This window comes from Scleropages formosus, chromosome 3 (assembly GCF_900964775.1).
Source record: "Scleropages formosus chromosome 3, fSclFor1.1, whole genome shotgun sequence".
NCBI classification, from domain to species: Eukaryota; Metazoa; Chordata; class Actinopteri; order Osteoglossiformes; family Osteoglossidae; genus Scleropages; species Scleropages formosus.
Window position 1 is genome coordinate 31047389 of NC_041808.1, and position 19527 is coordinate 31066915.

Below are 19527 nucleotides of genomic sequence, written 5' to 3' on the forward strand. Positions count from 1 at the left end.
TTGTTCCATAGCACCATTTTTAAAAAGTATATTATATAGCACCTTTGTTAGAGCACCATTGCTTTTCGAGTACTAGGGTAACCATTTAAAACCTAGAGCTTGGTTTTAACGGGGTTCACAGCCCGATGTGCTAACTGGTCACTGTCGCTGTGTTCCGCCACGATTTATACTTCACGCAGCATCTCAACACATTCCAGGCAATGTAGTAACATCTGGTCTAATGTATCCTGTATGTTTACATCATGCGTTTTACAATATCATTGCAATGCAACGGTGTGGCATCTTGTTTAGGGTGTACTATACCTTGTGCTCAATGTTTCTGGGACTGTAACCTTGCACTGGACAAGCAGTTACTGATGGATGGATGGATGGATGGACGGACGGACGGACGGACAGACGGATGGATGGACGGATGGATGGATGCACTCTATGGAGAACATCCATCCATCCATCCATCCATCCTGGAGCACTTATTGTTATACTTCACTTGGCCTGTTAATGACAGCACTGGTGATAATTATAACCGTACGATATCTATTGCTGCTTTTATAACTGACTGAGAATAAAAAGGACTTTAAGTTGACTGTTGGAGGCTGATGCAGCATACTGCAGAGTCGGCGGAGGATCAAACTTCAGCGGCGCAAACGTGACCTTAGAACGCACAGACGGTCTCAATAAAGAAAATCATGAGGATTACATCATGCACTCAAGGCTTCAGTGTTCACAGGGGCACAATGCCAGGTCAGACCTGTGCTGGATCACAGTGATCCTGGCAGCTTTGTTAGGAAGCACGGCCCTCGCAGTGATGCAGAGGCAGAGCTCTGCTTCGGTGCGGTTTAGATCTCAACACGCCTCCGTTAGTACAGAGCGTTACTAAGGGACACGCTACATTAGGGCCTTTTTTAAAATATACTTAAAGGTCAAATAGAAGAATGGCAGATCCTGCAGCTCATACTGTAATGTCTTGTGATAACAGTGCAGGATAAAATGTACCTATTTACTTCCTGAGGATCCAGTCCACACTGTCTAACCTCCATCTGAAATTTTATCCACCCACAGTCTCTGCCAGTAGGGACGAACTTAAAAAAAAAAAAATGACAGGTAAAAAGACGCAAAGTTCCAAATTTACCAGTACAATCCACTATAGCCTTTAGACTCATGAGCTAATGGACATTAGATGAACCGCTCCAGCAGGATGTATCCGTAGGGGGTGGTTATTTCCAGCTAAAGAAAATCTTTGAACTTGAGCCAGTAATCCTCAAAGCAGCTGATCCAAAATTAGTCCAACGCAACAGTGCCTAAATGTCCAAAAACCAGGAACACGGTCAACAAGTCCAGAACACTCTGTTTCAGGGTAATTTTCTTGAGATTAATTATTTGGACACTCTAACTCCAATATAACTCTATGTTCAGGATGGGTTATGCACAGCATCTACTTAAGAGAGGCCTTTAAAGCTGGATTATAAAATTCACGAGGAATTTTCACGATTTGTCCTCAAGGGATGTTTCCCATGCTTCACTGGCTCGGCTTGACCAGATAACCGTTGAACGTGATGTAGACGTCCACGTCGTCGCTGTAAATGGCATTCTCCCTCTCGCGCTTGTAGAGCCGAACCCACACTTCGTCATTCTGCTCCAGCTCCAGCATGACGCTCTGGCTCTGCATGATGCTGCGGTCGCTGGGCTGTGCGTACACAATCACCTTGGCTTGGTCGTTGTGCATCAGGTGCAAGTAGGTCTCCTTGAAGTTCCAGGTGTGGATGTTGAGGTTGAAGAAGTAGATCCCTGGCACGTAGCAGTAGAACTTGCCCTTGAACATGTTGAAGTGCTCGTCGAGGTTCACAAAGACCGTGTCGAAGACCAGCGCCTGGTAGTAGTCCATGCTGTGCAGGGCCTTCCGGCGACCCACGGAGAAGGTCGAATATTGCATCTTGCAGGGATCTCCAGGGACACCTGCTTGACCTTTGCTTCCCTTAGGCCCCAGAGGACCACGCAATCCTGGTGGCCCCTCGAGCCCTGCTTTCCCTGGTGTCCCTCTGTCTCCTCTGTCTCCTTTCTCTCCTGTACAGGATGGGCATAAGTTGCATGCAAGCTTTTTAGCGTCGTGGTCGTGGCAATGCGATGTGGCAGAATGCACGATGCACGAAGTATTCGAAAACAGCGTGCACAAAAGTGATTCTGTACTTTTACGCGCTACTGAACTATACCAGTGCTTTGTGCAACCCAAAAATCTCAGCGCAGCTATCTTTGTAGTCGTTATCTTGATATAGCGGTAATTTTTTCTGCCACATAGGCAAGTTTGGTGCCAGGTTCGTTTGCAGAGAAAGTGAGCTTCGACAGCAGGGATTTTCTGCTACTTCCAAGTTGAATTCCCGAGGAGGGGGGGGAAGGGGGGGAAATGAGCTCTAAAAAAGAAAAACAGACTCAAGGCATAACTGCCTCTTTTAGCAAGAGAGCAACACTTTTCACCTATGATTCATAGCAATCCAGCTTCTCCACGGTTGTAGAGTCCTATGGAATGCATCGAGATACTTTTTTTTTCCTCAAGGGTAGGGCTGTGTTGTCATTGCTGGGAAGCTTGAAACTGAACTTCTGAGATTTTCACATATTTCAAGGGGAAAAATTCCTTGACTCTGAAATACGTCGAGGAGTACGACAGCGTTCATGCAGCCTTTATTTACCGGCGCACTCTAAAAGTCTCACGGGAGAACGAAAGATCGCTGGCTGTAAAAGAAATCTCATAACTGCTGTAATACCCTTGAACGCTGTCCCTGGCCAGCGTGCTCCGAGGAGCAGCCAAAAGAGGGGACGTACCTTTGAGGATGGTCATATTGATGTAGGTGCGCACCTCTGGCATTTCGTTTAACATGGTGGTCTGGGAAGGAGGGCCCTCTGCAGACTCCAGGTGGTCACAGCAGCGACGGCAGACTTTGGTTGGGGCACCGGAGGGAGGTGGGACGGAAGCCGCCAGGGGAAGGAGTAAGAGAAAGAGAGCGAGCATCGCTGCACCTGAAAGAGCAGTGGGAGAGAGTTTTTCTTTTTTTTTTTCCCCCCACTGGTGTGCCGCTGGCCGGCACCATACTAGTATAAATACCTGTTTGCCAAACCGATTGACAGCCACCTACATTAGGTCTAAGTCAATCTGCCGAGCTGCATCTGAAGTCTCCACTGAGGGTGAATGTAATAACGTTGACAGCTGGTTCATTCCTTTATGGCATCGCTGATCACATCACTTTGGAACCTGCGCAGAATGCTCTGCAGATTCTGACCTCAGTCAGGGAACACCCCCGTCCTTCAGTCAAACACATCCGCAAACACGGCACGGAGCACAATTATACGTTGCGCATAACAGTGTGCGCGGGCAGGGCTGAATTCCGGAAAAAAGGCAGCGGGACCCAAATTATAGCTCTTTGCGTCTTGTGCGGAATAACAAGAGCAATTGCAAGGAGGAAAATACGGCCCACATGGACGTACGACCGCAGTATGTCACATCGACCGTTGCCGGGGCTCGGATTGTTTCCTGTTTAAAGATCATCTTTCGTACCCGTTCGGACGCATTCTGCCAAAGACCTCTGGCTGTGCAATAATGGAAACATTTTAGAGAGACGACTGCAGTTCGGTCTGAAACAAAGTGCACTTCTAAGTGAGGATGACAGATGCACGCAGTATAAATAAGAAAACATCGTGTCCTCGCTGCAGACAATGTGTTTGTTGAACCCGAGGACCTTAAATCACTGAGCTAAACCAATGAGTCATACGAATACAAACACTGTATTTCGACTGCAGTGTCATCGCCTGGTCAGATGGACACGGCACAGCCCTTCCCGACGCTACAGTAAAGCACAGAGGCCAAGTGAAAACTGAGAAGGTTATAGGCTGTGTGTCAATGCCGTGACACCGTGGATCAGACTTAGAAGCAGGTAAAATATACATGATGCACTTGGAGTGAGGCTGCATCCTCAGGTGTTGCTCTCTGGGGCAGAAGTCCCGCCTGGCACCTCGGTGGTCTTCATCAGCACCTCTGCTGCGGTGCGAACGGTCACTCGCGTGTCACTGCAGAAGTCCGGATGCTCGAGGATCCATCCGAGACCCACGCTCGTCCGTTCTCGCCGTTCCTGCCCGTGGGTCGACCGGAGATTTGTACGTGCGCTTTGTGGAGGGACGTGGCTCTGTGTGTCATCGAGGGTAAAGGCTACGCGTAATGTCACCGATGTCCAGAGTAAAATGACAGCATTCGCTTTAGAGGGCCTGCTGTCCCAGACTATTACATGTATATATTGTATATTTACACTTATCCATTTGCACCCCCTGCCATACATACAGTGCTACCTTTACCTGTCCCTGAACCCACCCCCCAGTTTTCCCCTATTTGTACTGTAACTAGGGCACAAATCACACAAACACACACGTGTGTACATGATGTCTAGTGTAAGGGCTTCCCAGAAATATGTCCCCTCTCTCGCTCTCCCCAGTCAGGGGCACTTAAAAACCCGATGTGTACAATGAACGCACCGCCAGAGAGGGAAAGCTGAAACTTAGGAGGACCGGTACCACCGACTAGTTTTGGACTGCTCCCCGGAAGGGTGCTGGTTCGAATCCCGCTCCCCGCTCTAGTGCCTTGGTGAAGTCACTTACCTCGAATCGCTAGAGAGTAAGTAAGTAAGACCGCACTGTTTGAATGGAGAGCACAAGCCGGTGCCCGGAGAGAAAAATCAATGAGAAAGTTGTGCCGATTCCTTCCGCACAGCCGCGAATCCGCTCCGCTGGCAACGAAGCGCACGGCGAATAAATTCGACTCATGGTCATTACAGGACGTCCCCTTTCTTTCTTTCTTTCCGCACAGCGACTCTGCCCAGGCCAGGGCTGTAAGAGTGACGCGGCTCCGTTAGAGAGCATCTCCTCAAAGGGTTAATGTGGCTGAAAGGCTCCTGTGACGTGGCGCTACCTGCGGACGGACCGACGGACGGAGCTGCGGAGCTGCGGAGCTGCGGGATTCGATGAGCGCTTCCTTCCCTCGATCCTCACTGCGGCTGCATGCGATCGGCTGCCCCTTCCTTTCTATCTCTCTCTCTCTCCCCTTCTTTATTTCCCCTCTTTCCGTCGCCCTTTTCTCTCTTCTTCTTTCTCTCTTTCTCCCCTCTTTCTCTCTCTCTTATTTTTCCTGCCTCTTATCTCCCTTATTTCTCTCTCTCTCTCTCTCTCCCTCCCCTCTTTCTCTCTCTTTCTTTCTTTATTTTTCCTGCCTCTTCTCTTTCCTTCTTTCTCTCTCTCTCTCCTCTTTCTGTCACCCTTTCTCTCTCTTCTTCTTTCTCTCTTTCTCCCCTCTTTCTCTCTCTCTTATTATTCCTGCCTCTTCTCTCCCTTATTTCTCTCTCTCTCTCTCCCCTCTTTCTCTCTCTCTTCCCTTCTTTATTTTTCCTGCCTCTTCTCTCTCTTTCCTTCTTTCTCTCTCTCTCCCCTCTTTCTCTCTCTTCCCTTTTTTCTCTCTTCCCTTCTTCATTTCCCTTCTTTATTTCCCCTCTTTCTTTCACCCTTTGTCTCTCTTCTTCTTTCTTTCTTTATTTTCCTGCCTATTATCTCTTTCCTTTTTTCTCTATTTCTTTCTCTCCCCTCTTTCTCTCTCTTTCCTTCTTTCTCTCTCTCTTCCCTTCTTTATTTCCCCTGTTTCTGTTGCCCTTTATCGCTCTTCTTCTTTCTCTCTCCCCACTTTCCCTCTCTTTCTCTCTGTTCTTTTTTACTCTCTCCCCCCTTTCTCTCTTTTTTCCTTTATTTTCCCTCTCTTTCTGTCTCCCTCTTTCTCTCTCTCTATTTTTCCCTCTCTTTTTGTCTCCCTTTTTCTAACACTATTTGCTCCTTTCTCTCTTTCTTTCTTTCTGTTTCTTTCCATCTCTCTCTACCTCTTTCACTGTCTGTCCCTGTTCCTGTCTCTTTCCTTTTTCCCTCTCTTTCTCTCTTCCTTTTTTTTTTCTGCCTCTCTCTCTCCTTCAACTCTCTATTTGTTTCAACCTGAATGTCGGTTTAGTCTGCGGAACTGGACTAACATTTTGTATAGTTGTACTGCCATAAGCAACGGCTGAATGAACGATGAACAAACAAGAATGTTTTTTAACAAAGAAACAAATAGAATATACATTTTAAATAAATAAATAAGTGAATAAATAAAGAAATAAATAAATAAAGAGGAAAACTGAATAAACAGATAGTAAGCAGTCTAACAATCTGATACCTCAAGTAGTATCATTATCTCTGTGTGTGGGGGGGATTAAAGGATAGATAGATAAATAGATAGATAGATAGATAGATCTTCAAGGACACAGGTCTAACTGCTTCACTATTCACCGCAAAAATGGACAGATACTGTGTATAATTCATTTGCCATTTAGCTGACACATTAATCCAAAACAATTTACAACTGTTTACCCATTTATACAGCATTTATCCTGCAGCAGTTCGGTATATTATTTGTACTGGAGCAGTTCAGGGAAAACACATTACTCAAAGGTAATCCAGCTGTAGCAGGAGCAGCATTTGAACCAACAGCCTTTAGGTTACGAGTTACCATCCTTAACTACACTTCTAACTGTGCAATAGTCTCTGTCTGTTGGTGACATGCATTTTTGTTTTCGCTGAGTTGTGCGTCGCTTTGGAGAAAAGTGTTACTAAATCAATAAATGTAAATGTAATAAGAAAACTCGGACAAAAATCAAATTTCCTTTTTTTTTTTAAACTGGTTTCATGCACAGCACAGGGTCAAAACAGAATACGGACAGACAGCACAGCAAGAAAACGCAAATATGTCCACATACATAGAGCGAGGGCACAGGGTCAAAAGGTTACAGTTTATCACAAGTATGATCGTGCAGCACTTTCTAAGTCAAATTTTCCAAGTAACTAACGACTGAAAAAGGCCAGATAGTTCAGATGCTCGAAATCCAAAGAAAGTTGAAACCACAGGGTTAGTCCCATCCTATGAACGTACTTTATTGAGTGACTCTAGCTGATATGGCAGTTATCTATCTAGCCGGCGGTTCGATGAGGGCATCCAAATGAAAGCGGCAAGCACCGGCTTAAAAACAGGTTGCGCAGCTGGATTGTCGAAGCTAGCGGCTAAATTCTGTCCGACTTGGCTATCTGCGTGTTTTTATTGCTAATGTCGACATGGAAGGTCTTGTCTTAAAGCAAGCGGAGCCTTATTAGTGAGCAGTTCGAAGCCCACTTACGTAACGGGAGAAGAGAGACGGCTTATTGTAACATGTTTTTCTAGCCTGGATGCGGAGTTCATTTACACTTACATCCCTCGGCAGACTAAAATGGGCTATGCATGTGTAAAGCTGGATTTGAATCCACAGCACCCTTGAGAGTTAGAGTGGATGTATACCCATTATACCTGTTACGCTGGAAAAGCCACTTCTACCCAGATTTCTGGCTCCAGAGGGATCTGATGGCATGACAAAAGAGCAAGTAGGGCTGAAACAGACAAATATTATCCAGCTTTACTATAACACTGAACGCGTGCAAGGTACCAACCCATAGCAACCACTCACGTGGCTTCCAAGGCAAGGGAGGAACAGAGGTGGGTTGCCAGGTCTTTCCTCTGCATGGTGGGGGAGGCAAACACAGGGAGAAAGACAGGACTGCTGCACACTCCAAGCAGGACTCGAACCCCACACCCACCACACCACCATACCCCCCCAGTATAACATTAGGAAAGTCTAGTCACAGGATTCATTCAATATTGAACATTAAATTCAAATAAATGCCAAACAACTGCAGAAATAGTATTCAGATTTGTTGTAACATTGGCAGAAGTGAACATCTGTCAACACTACCCCATGTGAGGTCTTATTTCAGTTATTCAATTAATACTGAAAGGGGTGTGGTGGTGCAGCGGGTTTGGCCAGGGTTCACTGTGTGGTAGGTCTGGGGTGCCTTGCAGTGGACTGGCGTCCCATCCGGGGTGCGTCCCCTCCCCCTCCAGCCTTGTACCCTCTGTTGTTGGGTTGGGCTCTGGCTCGCTGTGATGCAGCTCGGGGCAAGCGGTTGTGGACTGTGAGAGATTTATTATTGATAACCGCTTGTCCTTGCAGAGACAAGGTTGTCCAGAACCTATCCTGGAGCATTTATCATTACTCCCATATAAGGTGTAAAAACCTGCTACTTACGTGTTAGTAAAATGCAAAATGCCACCTCTGCTGGCATAGCCGAAATGCTTAAAGAAATCCAAGCAATTTACCCAATAACTCATTTCAGGAACAATTTATGCAAAGTCTTATAAAAATTCGACCTTCACAATATGTAAAAGGCAAAAAAAAAGATTTAACCCATTAAGCATGGTTTCTCCTCTGTTTTACCATGACTGGTCACGCTGGTTATTGTTACAGAGCGAAAGTTAAAAACGTTAAATGCAAAAAATTCTAAACTAGTGAGGGTGGAGCGGCAGAACTGCGATGGAGTAAAAGCTAGGTAAGGTGTACGGCAACACCCTGGGAACAGGACAGGGGGCCGCCCCTCTTGAGCGGTGTATGTATACAGTGTTTATATTGGTTGGTCTCATTGATTTTGTTGTTGATATTTTAGTATCGGCGTGATGGTTTTAATGACTTTTTTTATTTATCGAATAAAGATTTTAAAAGGCGGAAGTGGCGAATGGAGAAATTTTACCTGTTGTGTTGGGCAGCGTGTGGTACCAGACACTTCGAGTGTTCCGGTAATCCTTTCCGATCTGTTGGAAAAATGAATGACCTCTCACTTTAAATTGAGCGCATTTGTGTGAAAGCTAGAAGTTACGCCGAAAAGTAACATTTCTCGAGACATGTAGTAAAGGAGAAAAAGTGCAACTTCTGCATTTTATGGACTTTCCCATCACCCCACAAGAGCCAAACATCTGGTCGTGAAAAAGGTTCATCCCGGGCCATGTCTCTTGGGAAAGAACTGTGTCAATGTCTGTGATTCTCTTGATTTCCCAAGTAATGTGCCTCTACCGTCCAGCGTTTGACCCACAGAAGTGTCTCTTTTTAGCCCTCATTACTCTCCCATATAATTTGTGATCTTTGAAAGTAAGTAGAAGCTGTTTCCAAAGTTAGATTTTTTTCTCTTTGACATGGACTGTAAATGTTAATGGTTAATTAGATCCTTCCATTAAGAATAAATCTCACTACTGAAGAGGAGATTCACTAGTTCACTCACTAACTTTAACCGCTTATCCAATGCAGGGTCGTGGTGGTCCAGAGCCTCTCCCAGAAGCACCAGGTCAGCCGGGGTACATCCTGGACCGGATGCCAGCGCATTGCAGGGAAGAGCACACATTGACATTTATTTATTTAGCAGACACTTTTCTCCAAAGTGACTTCCAATGAACTCTATGTAGTGTTACCAGCTCACACACCTTATTCACCAAGGTGACTTACACTGCTAGATACACTACTTACGCTGGGTCACTCATCCATACATCAGTGGAACACACTCTCTCTGTCACTCACACACTATGGGGGAACCTGAACGGCATGTCTTTGGACTGTGGGAGGAAACCAGAGCGCCCAGACATAAGGAAAACAGGTAAACTCCACACAGATTGAGCGGGGAGCGAACCGACGTCCTCTCGCACCACCCACGTGCTGTGAGACAGCAGAGCTGTTTGCTGTGCCACCCCAGTGCCTCCCCACCCTGCACAAAATGCAGTTTTAGTCAAGTTAATAAATGCGTCTTTTTCCTTGGATTTGAAATACAAAGTGTGGCTCCTTTCAGCACGCCTTTGGCCTGACCTGAAAAGGTATGTCATGTCCGTTTCTGTAAAACACATTGTCCTATTCCAGCAGGGCACACAGCCACAGCCCCTGACCCCATCCAGCCTGCTGCATCCAGGACTGGACACGTGAGTCCAGTCGAGGCCTGGTGCTCATTAGCAACCAGTCACAGGCTGGTTTACGGCGTGGTCCTCGCCCGTACACGAAAATGAGCGGTTCTCTTAAAGACGCTTAGTAAAAGCTCTAAACTTGCCCTCTGAATGTGTGTGATCAGCGAGTCACAGCTCGTGCAGTGAATACATATCGATGATTATACTGTACTCACGTGAGTGAGTGCTGGTAACTGTTAAGGCACTGGTCGTCTAATGGATGGGGTCACCGAAGGTAACCGAAGTGTCATTTTTGGGATGAGAACGCGTCACGTTCTTGAAGGACCGGCGAAGCTCGGAGAGAAAATCCGAGAGCGTACAAAGCGAAACGCGGTTAATATCCGTTTTTTTAGAACGAGTCCAAAGGCAGCAGAAACTCGCTATGAAGGCTGTCCCGCTTTTGAATTGTTGCATCACGCTTAAAATATACCCATGAAAAGGCTGCTGTTACGTATGGAATTTGTATCGATCTAATTAGTTTAACTCACGGTAACGTTCTTGGCATGTTCGGCGTGTTTCTTGAGCTGCTGGGTAACTTTTCTGGAGATTTGCGATCTCTGAAGGAAAAACTCCGCTGACTGAGCTCTGTGTAATTTGACTTCCAGAAACACATGTTGAAATCTCAGACATTTCAGATAAGTCTTTCTGCGATTAACCCCTTCCTCCCCTTGTTTCCTAACCTGCAGCTTTCTCTATCCCTATTTATCCACCTGGGCCACCACTCCCTGCACTGCTCGGAATGCATGTTTCATTTTACTTTGAAATCACCCCCATCTGTGTTATTACCCCTTATTTCTTGTCCCTTTTAATTCACTGGATCACTCTGCAATGCCTGTCCTTTTCACACACACACACGCGCAATTGCTTATCTCGAGTGGAGTTGCTGCGAACCGGAGCCTAACCTGGCAACAGAGGGCGCAGGGCTGGAGGGGGAGGGGACACACCCAGGGTGGGATGCCAGTCTGTCGCAGGGCACCCCAAGCAGGACTCGAACCCTGGGCCCACCAGAGAGCAGGACCCAGCCGAACCCCCCCCCCCCCCCGTCCTTTTCCCCGAGCTTAAATACATTAAACAACAACACGATATGGAATCAGAGTACAGTATTGTCTATTTAGGACAGGGGTGCTCTGCAGTGATTTTTCTTTTTTGCCGTACACGTGTTAATTCACTCTCAGTTCCACCATTTACACCTCAGTAGTATAATATACACAGGCCTCTGCTTTTGTCCCGTCGTTTAAAATCGTTTTCACGTCCTCGAGTGGGGTGTCGCCCCCTAGAGGCATATCTCAAGACACGGGGGCACTGGAATGCAAGCAGTTTCTCACTGTACACAGATATTCTTTATAAAACCAAAAAAAAAAGAATATCAAGTTCAAGGTTTATTGTCATAAGTACAAGCACCATGAAATTCTTGTTTGAGTGCTTCTCCACAGACTATCAACAAAAAAACAATATATAACACTGCACAAAAACAAAACAATCACAATAAATAACGCCAATGACAATAGACAGCCAGAGTACTCGAAACTGAGAATACTTAAAGTGACAATGCAAGTAACGTTAAAGGGGTAATATAGGTGAATCACAGTGTGCTGCTCTTGCTCCTCTTCCTCTTTAAGGCATTTGATCATGCTGAGAAAAGCAGATGGCACCACAGAGCTGTGTACACACGTGGCGTTTGCGGGCCGGACTGCAGGCGCGCTCAAGGGAGTGCTCCCTATGCTTCGGGGGCCTCCGAGTTCGCTCAGCTCGACCGCACTGTCAGAACAGGGATCCAGCTGCAGACTGGTGTACATGTTCAGCAGTCCTACATCTGGAGCACATTACTGCCTTTGGGGTCCACTGCAGGAACCCACACGGGCTGTTCTGTAATTGCAGCCGAACTGCCCCTCCCTGGGCTGACCCACTTCTGCGTTCCGAAACCGGTGGCTGGGTTCTCTCCGGTCTGCTATTGTCTCCCTCCTTCTCTCTCTGTTCCTTTGTTTCTCTCTATCCATTTCTCTCTTTCAATTTGTAGTCTGTCTCTAAATCCCTCCACCGCCCCCCCCAGCCAAATCACTTCAATTCAGTATAGTGGCCCTAGCTTTTTTGGGAGCCCTAAGCAGCATATTAATTTGCACCCCCCCCACCAGGGTAATCAATATTGTTAATACCTTTCTAGAATTTAATTGCATGTAATTTGGAACCGCTTGTCCCATACGGGGTCACAGGGAACCGGAGCCTACCGGGTAACACAGGGCGTATGGCCAAAAGGGGAGGGGACACACCCAGGACGGGTTGCCAGTTCGTCGCAAGGCACTCCAAGCAGGACTCAAACCCCAGACCCACCAGAGAGCAGGACCCGGTCCAACCCACTGCGCCACCGCGCCCCCCAATTGCATGTAATTACAACACCCAAACTCAATGTGCAGAACATTAGTACAGAAGAACTTCCTGTTTGATCTGTCTGATGAGGTAATGTAAGAGAAATGACAGAAATTTTTTTCCAGTAAAACAACTATTTTAATAACACCAAAATGCAAAATTATGAATTTTAGCAATTTTACAAAGTGCAAAGATACAAATAATAATATTGCTAACAAGTACAATACTATTAATGAATACTTATAAATCACAGTAACATAAATAAAAAAAAATTTGAATAAATAAATACATTAAATAAATTAATGAAAAATTAATAAAAACACTGAAACCTGAACTCTTTCTGTGCAAAGATGAAGTGAACAATAGCAATAAAAATGATTACAACAATATAAATATAAAGCAACATTTCATGGTACTCAAGGTCGCCCCATACCAGTAAGGGCTGGTACTGCACTGTAAGCAGTTGTGATTTGCATATGGATTGGTGGGTAATATGATCTGATGTTCCACCATGAAGGGGACAGTGTGTGTTTGTACTCTGGTACAATACAAATAAGAACACTATTTTTTGGTTAGGTTTGTATTTTTTTTTGTTTATTTATTGTTATTTATCTATTAGTTGATCTTAGTGTAGTGTAGGTTTTGTTTTGTGGTGCGGTGCTTGTTATGTTTTAACTCTGAATATGTATTTTATCATTCACTTACTCTACTAAGACAGCAATAGGGGAGACATGTAAAAGGGAATCACCCAAAAAACGGTAGATAAGTTGTATGGTAACACCCTTGGAACAGTTCAGGGGACTGCCCTTCTTGAGCGGTAATGGTAAGTTTTCCTTTAATTATTTATTAAGTATGGTTTTAAGCCTTGGGGTATGTCTTTTAGTGTTTTAAAGGTTCTGCCATGTGGTTTTTATATTGGTTTGTCTTATTGGTTTTAGCACTTTAAAAAAAAAAAAAAATGCCAGCTATCAATGACAGTATGTGTGGTGTGTTTGTACTAATTATTTATTATTTCAGTTTAGTGTAGATTAGTTTTTTCTTTGTGTTGGTGCATGTTGTGTTTTAATACTGTATATGTCTTTTGTCATTCACCTATCCCACTAAAAACACCAATAGGGTAAACGTGTCAAAAGCGGTAAGTAAGGTGTATGGTAACACCCTGGGAACAGACCAGGGGTCCGTGGTGATTGTTACCGGTGTAAGTTCCTTTTAATTATTTATGGTTTTGAGCCTTGGGGTATGTTTTTAGTGTTTTAAACGTTCTGTCATGCGGTCTTTGTATTAGTTGGTCTTATTGATTTTTATTGTTTTATTTTAGATTTTATTATTGGCATGGATAAGCATAGATTTTATTATCGGCATGGCAGTTTTTAGGATAAATTTATTTATTGAATAAAGATTTTAAATCATCGAGATGATGAATGGAGAAATTTTTACCTGTTAAGTCGGACAGTGTGTGGAACCAGACACCTTTGGTGGGCTGGTAATTCATTCTGATCCAAGAAAAAAAACCTGCTACAGCTGAGCTCTAACGAGCTATAGCAAATGCACTGTTTTATTTTATGAAGATGACTAGTTGTCAGATTATGAGTTTGCATTTACCTATTTAGTTTCTATCGAGGGGGGCTCGGTGGCGCGGCGGGCTTGGCCAGGGCCTGCTCTCTGGTGGGTCTGGGGTTCAATCCCTGCCTGGGGTGCCTTGCAATGGACTGACGTCCCACCCTGGGTGTGTCCTCTCCCCCTCCAGCCTTGTGCTGCTGGGTTAGGCTCCGACTCGCTGCGACCCCCCTCGAGACAAGCGGTTTCAGCCTCTGTGTGTGTGTGTGTGTGTGTGTGTGTGTGTGTGTGTGTGTGTTATGAAGGTCCATTCTGTATCCAGCACACCCTCCTTAGAGTGGGTGGACAGCCTGTCCTCTCCACCACTCCGTCCCCCCTCTATCCTCTTACATCTGTTTTTTCTAGTGGAATTTATATGAATGCACAGAATACCCCGCGGGAGCTCTGGGTTAAGCACACCACCGGCTGCTCTCCTCCTGCCTCCCCTTCAACCCCCAGCTTTCTAACCTGCTATAACCGCTACTCTCAAGGCAATGGAGAGGGTTCCTAAAACACGCACCCTCTGGCTGTTTACAGCCAAGTTCCAAGGAAAAGGAAGAAAAGAAGAAGGACACAAGGGAACCTGGGCAGGCTGTGGGGAAAAGCTGTCTGGAGAGCATTCTGAGCCTTTGCTGAATACCCTGAATGGAAAACCCATCGTTTTATCATGAATACAGCGTTCATTTTCTTACTCCAGCGTTTTATATTTTTGTCTTAATGGGAATTCGTGACATTCAGTTCTATTAAACGTTTTTTTTCCTGTGATACTGCATTCTTCTTTTTTACGTAAACGTCGCCGTCTGAAATAAGAAACGGTGTGCGTGAAGCCTAGTTCGTAGTTCAATGGGTTGTAACCTACAGTGTCAGTTTTTCAAGATGTTCTTCATATGAGTCATTTTAGTTTTGAAGAAGAACTGCCATGTAATCTTAAATAAGAATGTGGTTGTATCTGTTTGTTTCTGAGTGGGCTTTATCACATTTTTCCTGGACTCCTGCTTTCAATTTGTTTTATCATGCTCAGGAACAGTCTTGATCATCCGTAATCACACTGTAATCATACCTGTTGTGTGCAGTGTCTTTGGGGTGCCAACATTTATGCACACAGTTTAAGCCCTCTGCTAATGCATTTCTCCCCACACGTCTGCATGCTTGATGCAAACAAATGGATTTGTGTCTAAGGCCTTTCTTAGTAACCTCTGATCTGACTTCTCTGTTCAAGGTGCCTTACAGCGTTATTAAATGACTGTAAGCACTCAACGTTCACACATTAGAAATGCTTCATTGGTTTCTTTTCTTACCTGTTAATCTGTGCTGTGAATACCTTCAGAACGAGACAAATTCCACAAAATTAATTTATGACGTTGCACTATATTTCATGATCATGAACTAGACTTTTAAGTCTGCATCTCCAGAACTGCCTAAACGAAACCTTTTAAAATCTTGCGAAGATGTGACCAGACCCTGATGTTTTCCCTGAAGGAGCCGGCATACACCGAGACCTGCTGTAAATCACTGAGCGCCGAGAGAGGTGTTGTTGTGCCAAGAACAGCTAGATCCCCTCGTGACGAGACTGAACAGGAAGGGAGGCCGTGATCAGTGCAGAAGCCACTCGGTCCTATTAATAATTGGCCTCCAGCTCAGCAAGGTCTTAAGGACAGCAGAAACTAGGGGGGCTCCTGTTGAAATTTGTACAGAATATTTCTATAATATTTTACTACAGATACCTTAATGAAAGCTAAAATAAGTGGGTATGTTACTATAGTATCTACTGTGGGCAGCAGGTAGCATAGTGGTTGGAGCTGCTGCCTTAATTCCCAAAGGACTCATGTTCAGTTCCTATGTCCTTTTGTAGTACTCTTGAGCAGGGTAATGTCCTACATTGCTCCAGTAAATATTACCCTGCTCTATGAATGGTAAATTGTTTTAGGTAGTTTGAAACTAACTTCATTCTGAGTTACTTGCGTTGTATAAATTTGTGTCCTATTACATATACAGTATTATTGTATGTAGAGATGTCAGTATTGCACCGTAGTCATTGACAGCGTCTTTGACGATGTGGCATCTGGTAGTAGGACACCGCACTGTAGCCAAGTGTGTTTGCAGCCTGTCCAGTTGGGATGAGCCTGCAAATCTGACTGATGGATCACAGTCATCCAGATGTCTGAAAAACACACTTTTGACCCCATCTCTTCAACTGTGCCTTGAATGACCTGGATTTTCTGTCATAGTCTCAGTTGCTAGGGGAGAAATACTCTGTCAGGGGACTTCCAGAGAAAAGGTTTCAGTTCTTTCAGTCACAACAGTGTGACGTCAAACGGTAAGTGAAAGAACAGGTGACACTTGGGGGAGATGTTCGCTGCAGGTTGCATGTCAGCATTTTTAGTTTTCTTTGAAACACTCCATGATGAAGTACACTCATGCAGACCTTCAGGATATGCATCAGCACAGCTCTCCTGACATATGCTGCAATTGTACGTTTACTCTAAATGCATATATATATCTGTTAAAACTTGAGGGAAGTTTACAGCGTGTACAGAAAGTGATAAAAACTTGACCCACATGTGAGTGACTGTATTGTCACCAAGGCAACGACCTTTACGGTTAAAGGGACAGTTGACCTTTGTCATTGCTTTTTGCTTTTACTTGAAAACGTGTCAGTACCTCTGATTGTTTGAATTGCTAATTCTTTTCATCAAAATTGCTCATTTCCAAAAGGATGTAAAATGCTATTGGGATTTGTCATTGGGGTTAATGTCTCAACATAAAGTCCAAATATCCATTGAATCGTCGGTAACTGCTTCCCCGGGGTCAAGGTGGTCAGATCCTATTCTGAAAGCACGAGGTATGAGGTAGACCCTGGACAGGATGTCAGTCTGTGGCAATCTCACACACTCACACACATATACACACTACGGGCAAGGCGAACACGCAAACTGTACAGAGACTAAGCCAGATTTGAACCCACAGCCCAGGAAGCGCTAATATTCTGTTTCTTGCGGGCATGTGCTCCTTCCGTAGTCACAGGAGGCGGGATGAAGCAGCGGTGCTTACAATTCATCCTAAAAACGAAGCAAAATTCTACCATGAGCAGTGCTACAGGAGCAGAGCTTGTCATTGCAACCAGCTTTAGAAAAACTGAATAGTTGGGGTAAACCGCATATAAATAAGGCAAAGGAATCTTCAGGTTTTTATTTGTTTGGTCACCTGGTCAGTAGGAACTAGTACATTATGCCAACACACACACACACACACACACACACACACTTTCAGAGCCGCTTGTCCCATACAGGGTCACGAGGAACCAGAGCCTAACCTGGCAACACAGGGCGTAAGGCCAGAGGGGGAGGGGACACACCCAGGACGGGACACCAGTCCGTCGCAAGGCACCCCAAGCGGGACTCGAACCCCAGACCCACCAGAGAGGAGGACTGTGGTCCAACCCACTGTGCCACCACACCCCCTATTATGCCAACATCATGCAGTTATTCAGTTGTCAGCCTTGCAAGGTAGTGTAGGGTTTAGAACTGTCACTTTACAGCGGGAAAACTCAGGTTTGCACCCAGTTCCTGTTGCAGTTCCTCTGGCCAAGACGCTTACCCTGAATTACTCCAGTAAAAAAAAAACCCTCTGTTGTCAAAATGGGTGAATAATAAACATTAGCGTACATGTCAAACACGATGACTCACATCGGGGGGGCGAAAAGCGATATGAATAAATATGCTGTTTTGTTTGCATTATTTTCTCTTTGTGTTCGGCACTGCCGGGCATCGGCGGTTCATACATTTCCTTAAAAACGACTGGAGAAATGCAGCTTTTCTTCTATGTCAGCACAGCAGATTTCCGTGAGTGAACTACCAAGAAATCCTGAGTCATATCTGCCTTCACAGTTTGTTTTTCTTTTTTTTTTTTTTTTTTTTTTTTTCCCCCACAAATAAGAAATGTGTAGGCAGAGACCGTTATTCAGGCTCTTTATGAACTAACTGATGAATGGTGACAAATATGTCTCTTGCGAGCTCATCCGCGCAAAAGCAGCGCCATTCAGAAACGGCCCGCCGTCTCCGCTTTGTCTCCGCACGAGTCCTGGCCACGAGGACACTGAAACTGCCAATAAATACTGAAAAGATGGGGGTGCATCGTATGACGTTGCGCGCACGTCGCAGAATGTCTTTTCATGAAGAATTTAACAGACCTTCACCTGTCTCTGTGGGTGAAAAGCTGAATCATGCGTTAATCTCTTTGTTTATTTGACGCTTTTATTTCAAATAACTGAATTTTTCAGAATCGGTGCATATTTTTAACCACTCTGATTTTATTTAAGGATCTTTCTCCGAGGTCTTCCGGCACATTCCCTGTTGCGGCTTTGGTCCGGAGACCTTCCTGCGATCGAAACCACCTTTCACTTTTTCCACACAACTGTTAACATTATTACAGGTTTTATTCCAGCATCACCTTCATCGATTGCATCAATGCATTAATTTCAACTCTTATTATTATTAATTGTGTACTATTTGCATTGGAAGGGTGGCGCAGTGGGTTTGGCTGGGTCTTGCTCTCCGGTGGGTCTGGGGTTTGAGTCCTGCTTGGGGTGCCTTGCGATGGACTGGCGTCCCGTCCTGGGTGTGTGTCCTCCCCCTCTAGCTTTGCGCCCTGCGTTGCCGGGTTCGGCTGCGACCCCACATGGGACAAGCGGTTTCAGACTATGTGTGTGTGTATTTGCATTGGTTTTCGCATACTGGCTAAAGAAAGATGGCATATATTTCTTGTTTTTTTTGTTGTTGCTTTAGCCTAAACGAGGGACCCGCTTTTGAGGGTAAAAAAAGAGTCTTTCGGCCTTTTAACTCCGACACGCGTCAAGTAATCTGCCAAGTGCAGCCTATTATCTAAAGCAACGTTAGGGACAGGGATGGTAGGGGGGAGGTGGGGAACTCTAACGTACTTTACATTTCACAAAAACACAAACCATTTCCTGCCTCACCCCCCACCCCCATCCCCCCCGAGCGCTGCACTTCGGAAAGGTGCCACTCTCAGCGCCGGGCCCCTCCTTTTTCCCTCCGCACGAGTCGCATCTGCATTAAAGGTCAGAGTGTGCTCACCGCATACACACAGGCGCACACATACACACACACACTCGCACTCCTGAACCCATAAATGCACATGCTGGTGCGCGCACATAAAAACGAATAAAAGCAGCTTTTTATTCGTATCCGTGTGTGTATTCTTTTTATTCGTATGTATTCATGTCAGTGAGTCAGTTAGCAGCAAAAAATGAATTATTATTTCGTAAATTCAAATTTAGGTCTGCTGTTTTCATGTAACTGAAAAGTAATAAGAATAATGCATTTGAACAGGTTATAAATATGCAGAAACACAGAATTTGTAATGATGACCCAAGAAAGGCTATCTTTTGAGGTCAGTTAACACAACTTCATATCAATAAAAACAATTACGACCAATAATATACAACACGAGTAATCAAAAATACCGGACCCCACTTTTCCATGCTGAAAATGCAAAATATAATAACCAATATTTCTTCAGTGCCATGTACATGCCATTCACTTCTAAATATCTTACGCTGTCAATGTACCATCTTATTTAATCTGGCATCTCAAGCAATCTGTCATGAGAAAGGAACTGGAAAAAAATGTATGTTATTTACACACCCCTTATGTACA

The 19527-nt window shown here is 44.9% G+C and overlaps 1 protein-coding gene across 5 annotated transcripts; it reads right to left on the reverse strand.

Moving 5' to 3' along the window:
* Positions 1-398: 398 nt before the first annotated feature.
* Positions 399-10470, reverse strand: LOC108928807 (complement C1q tumor necrosis factor-related protein 1-like). 5 transcript variants are annotated; one of them, XM_018742958.2, is made up of 5 exons: positions 10381-10470; positions 9187-9266; positions 8662-8722; positions 2815-3009; positions 399-2061 (listed from the first exon to the last, which is right to left on the reverse strand). In XM_018742958.2, exons 4-5 carry the CDS (start codon positions 2999-3001, stop codon positions 1517-1519), a joined length of 732 nt encoding a protein of 243 aa, XP_018598474.1. In that variant the 5' UTR covers positions 3002-3009; positions 8662-8722; positions 9187-9266; positions 10381-10470; the 3' UTR covers positions 399-1516. The 5 variants fall into 5 exon arrangements, with proteins under 5 accessions (XP_018598474.1, XP_018598476.1, XP_018598475.1 ...); XM_018742960.2 differs by lacking the exon at positions 10381-10470 and having other exon boundaries at positions 9191-9211; XM_018742959.2 differs by lacking the exons at positions 8662-8722; positions 9187-9266; positions 10381-10470 and adding an exon at positions 4946-5112.
* Positions 10471-19527: the final 9057 nt, after the last annotated feature.

Excerpts from the sequence above, each read along its gene's own strand:
- LOC108928807 (XM_018742958.2), bottom strand. The coding sequence starts at position 3,001 with ATGCTCGCTCTCTTTCTCTTACTCCTTCCCCTGGCGGCTTCCGTCCCA. Across the intron at positions 2,062-2,814 it reads CAATATGACCATCCTCAAAG|GAGAGAAAGGAGACAGAGGA; the intron begins GTACGTCCCCTC and ends CATCCTGTACAG.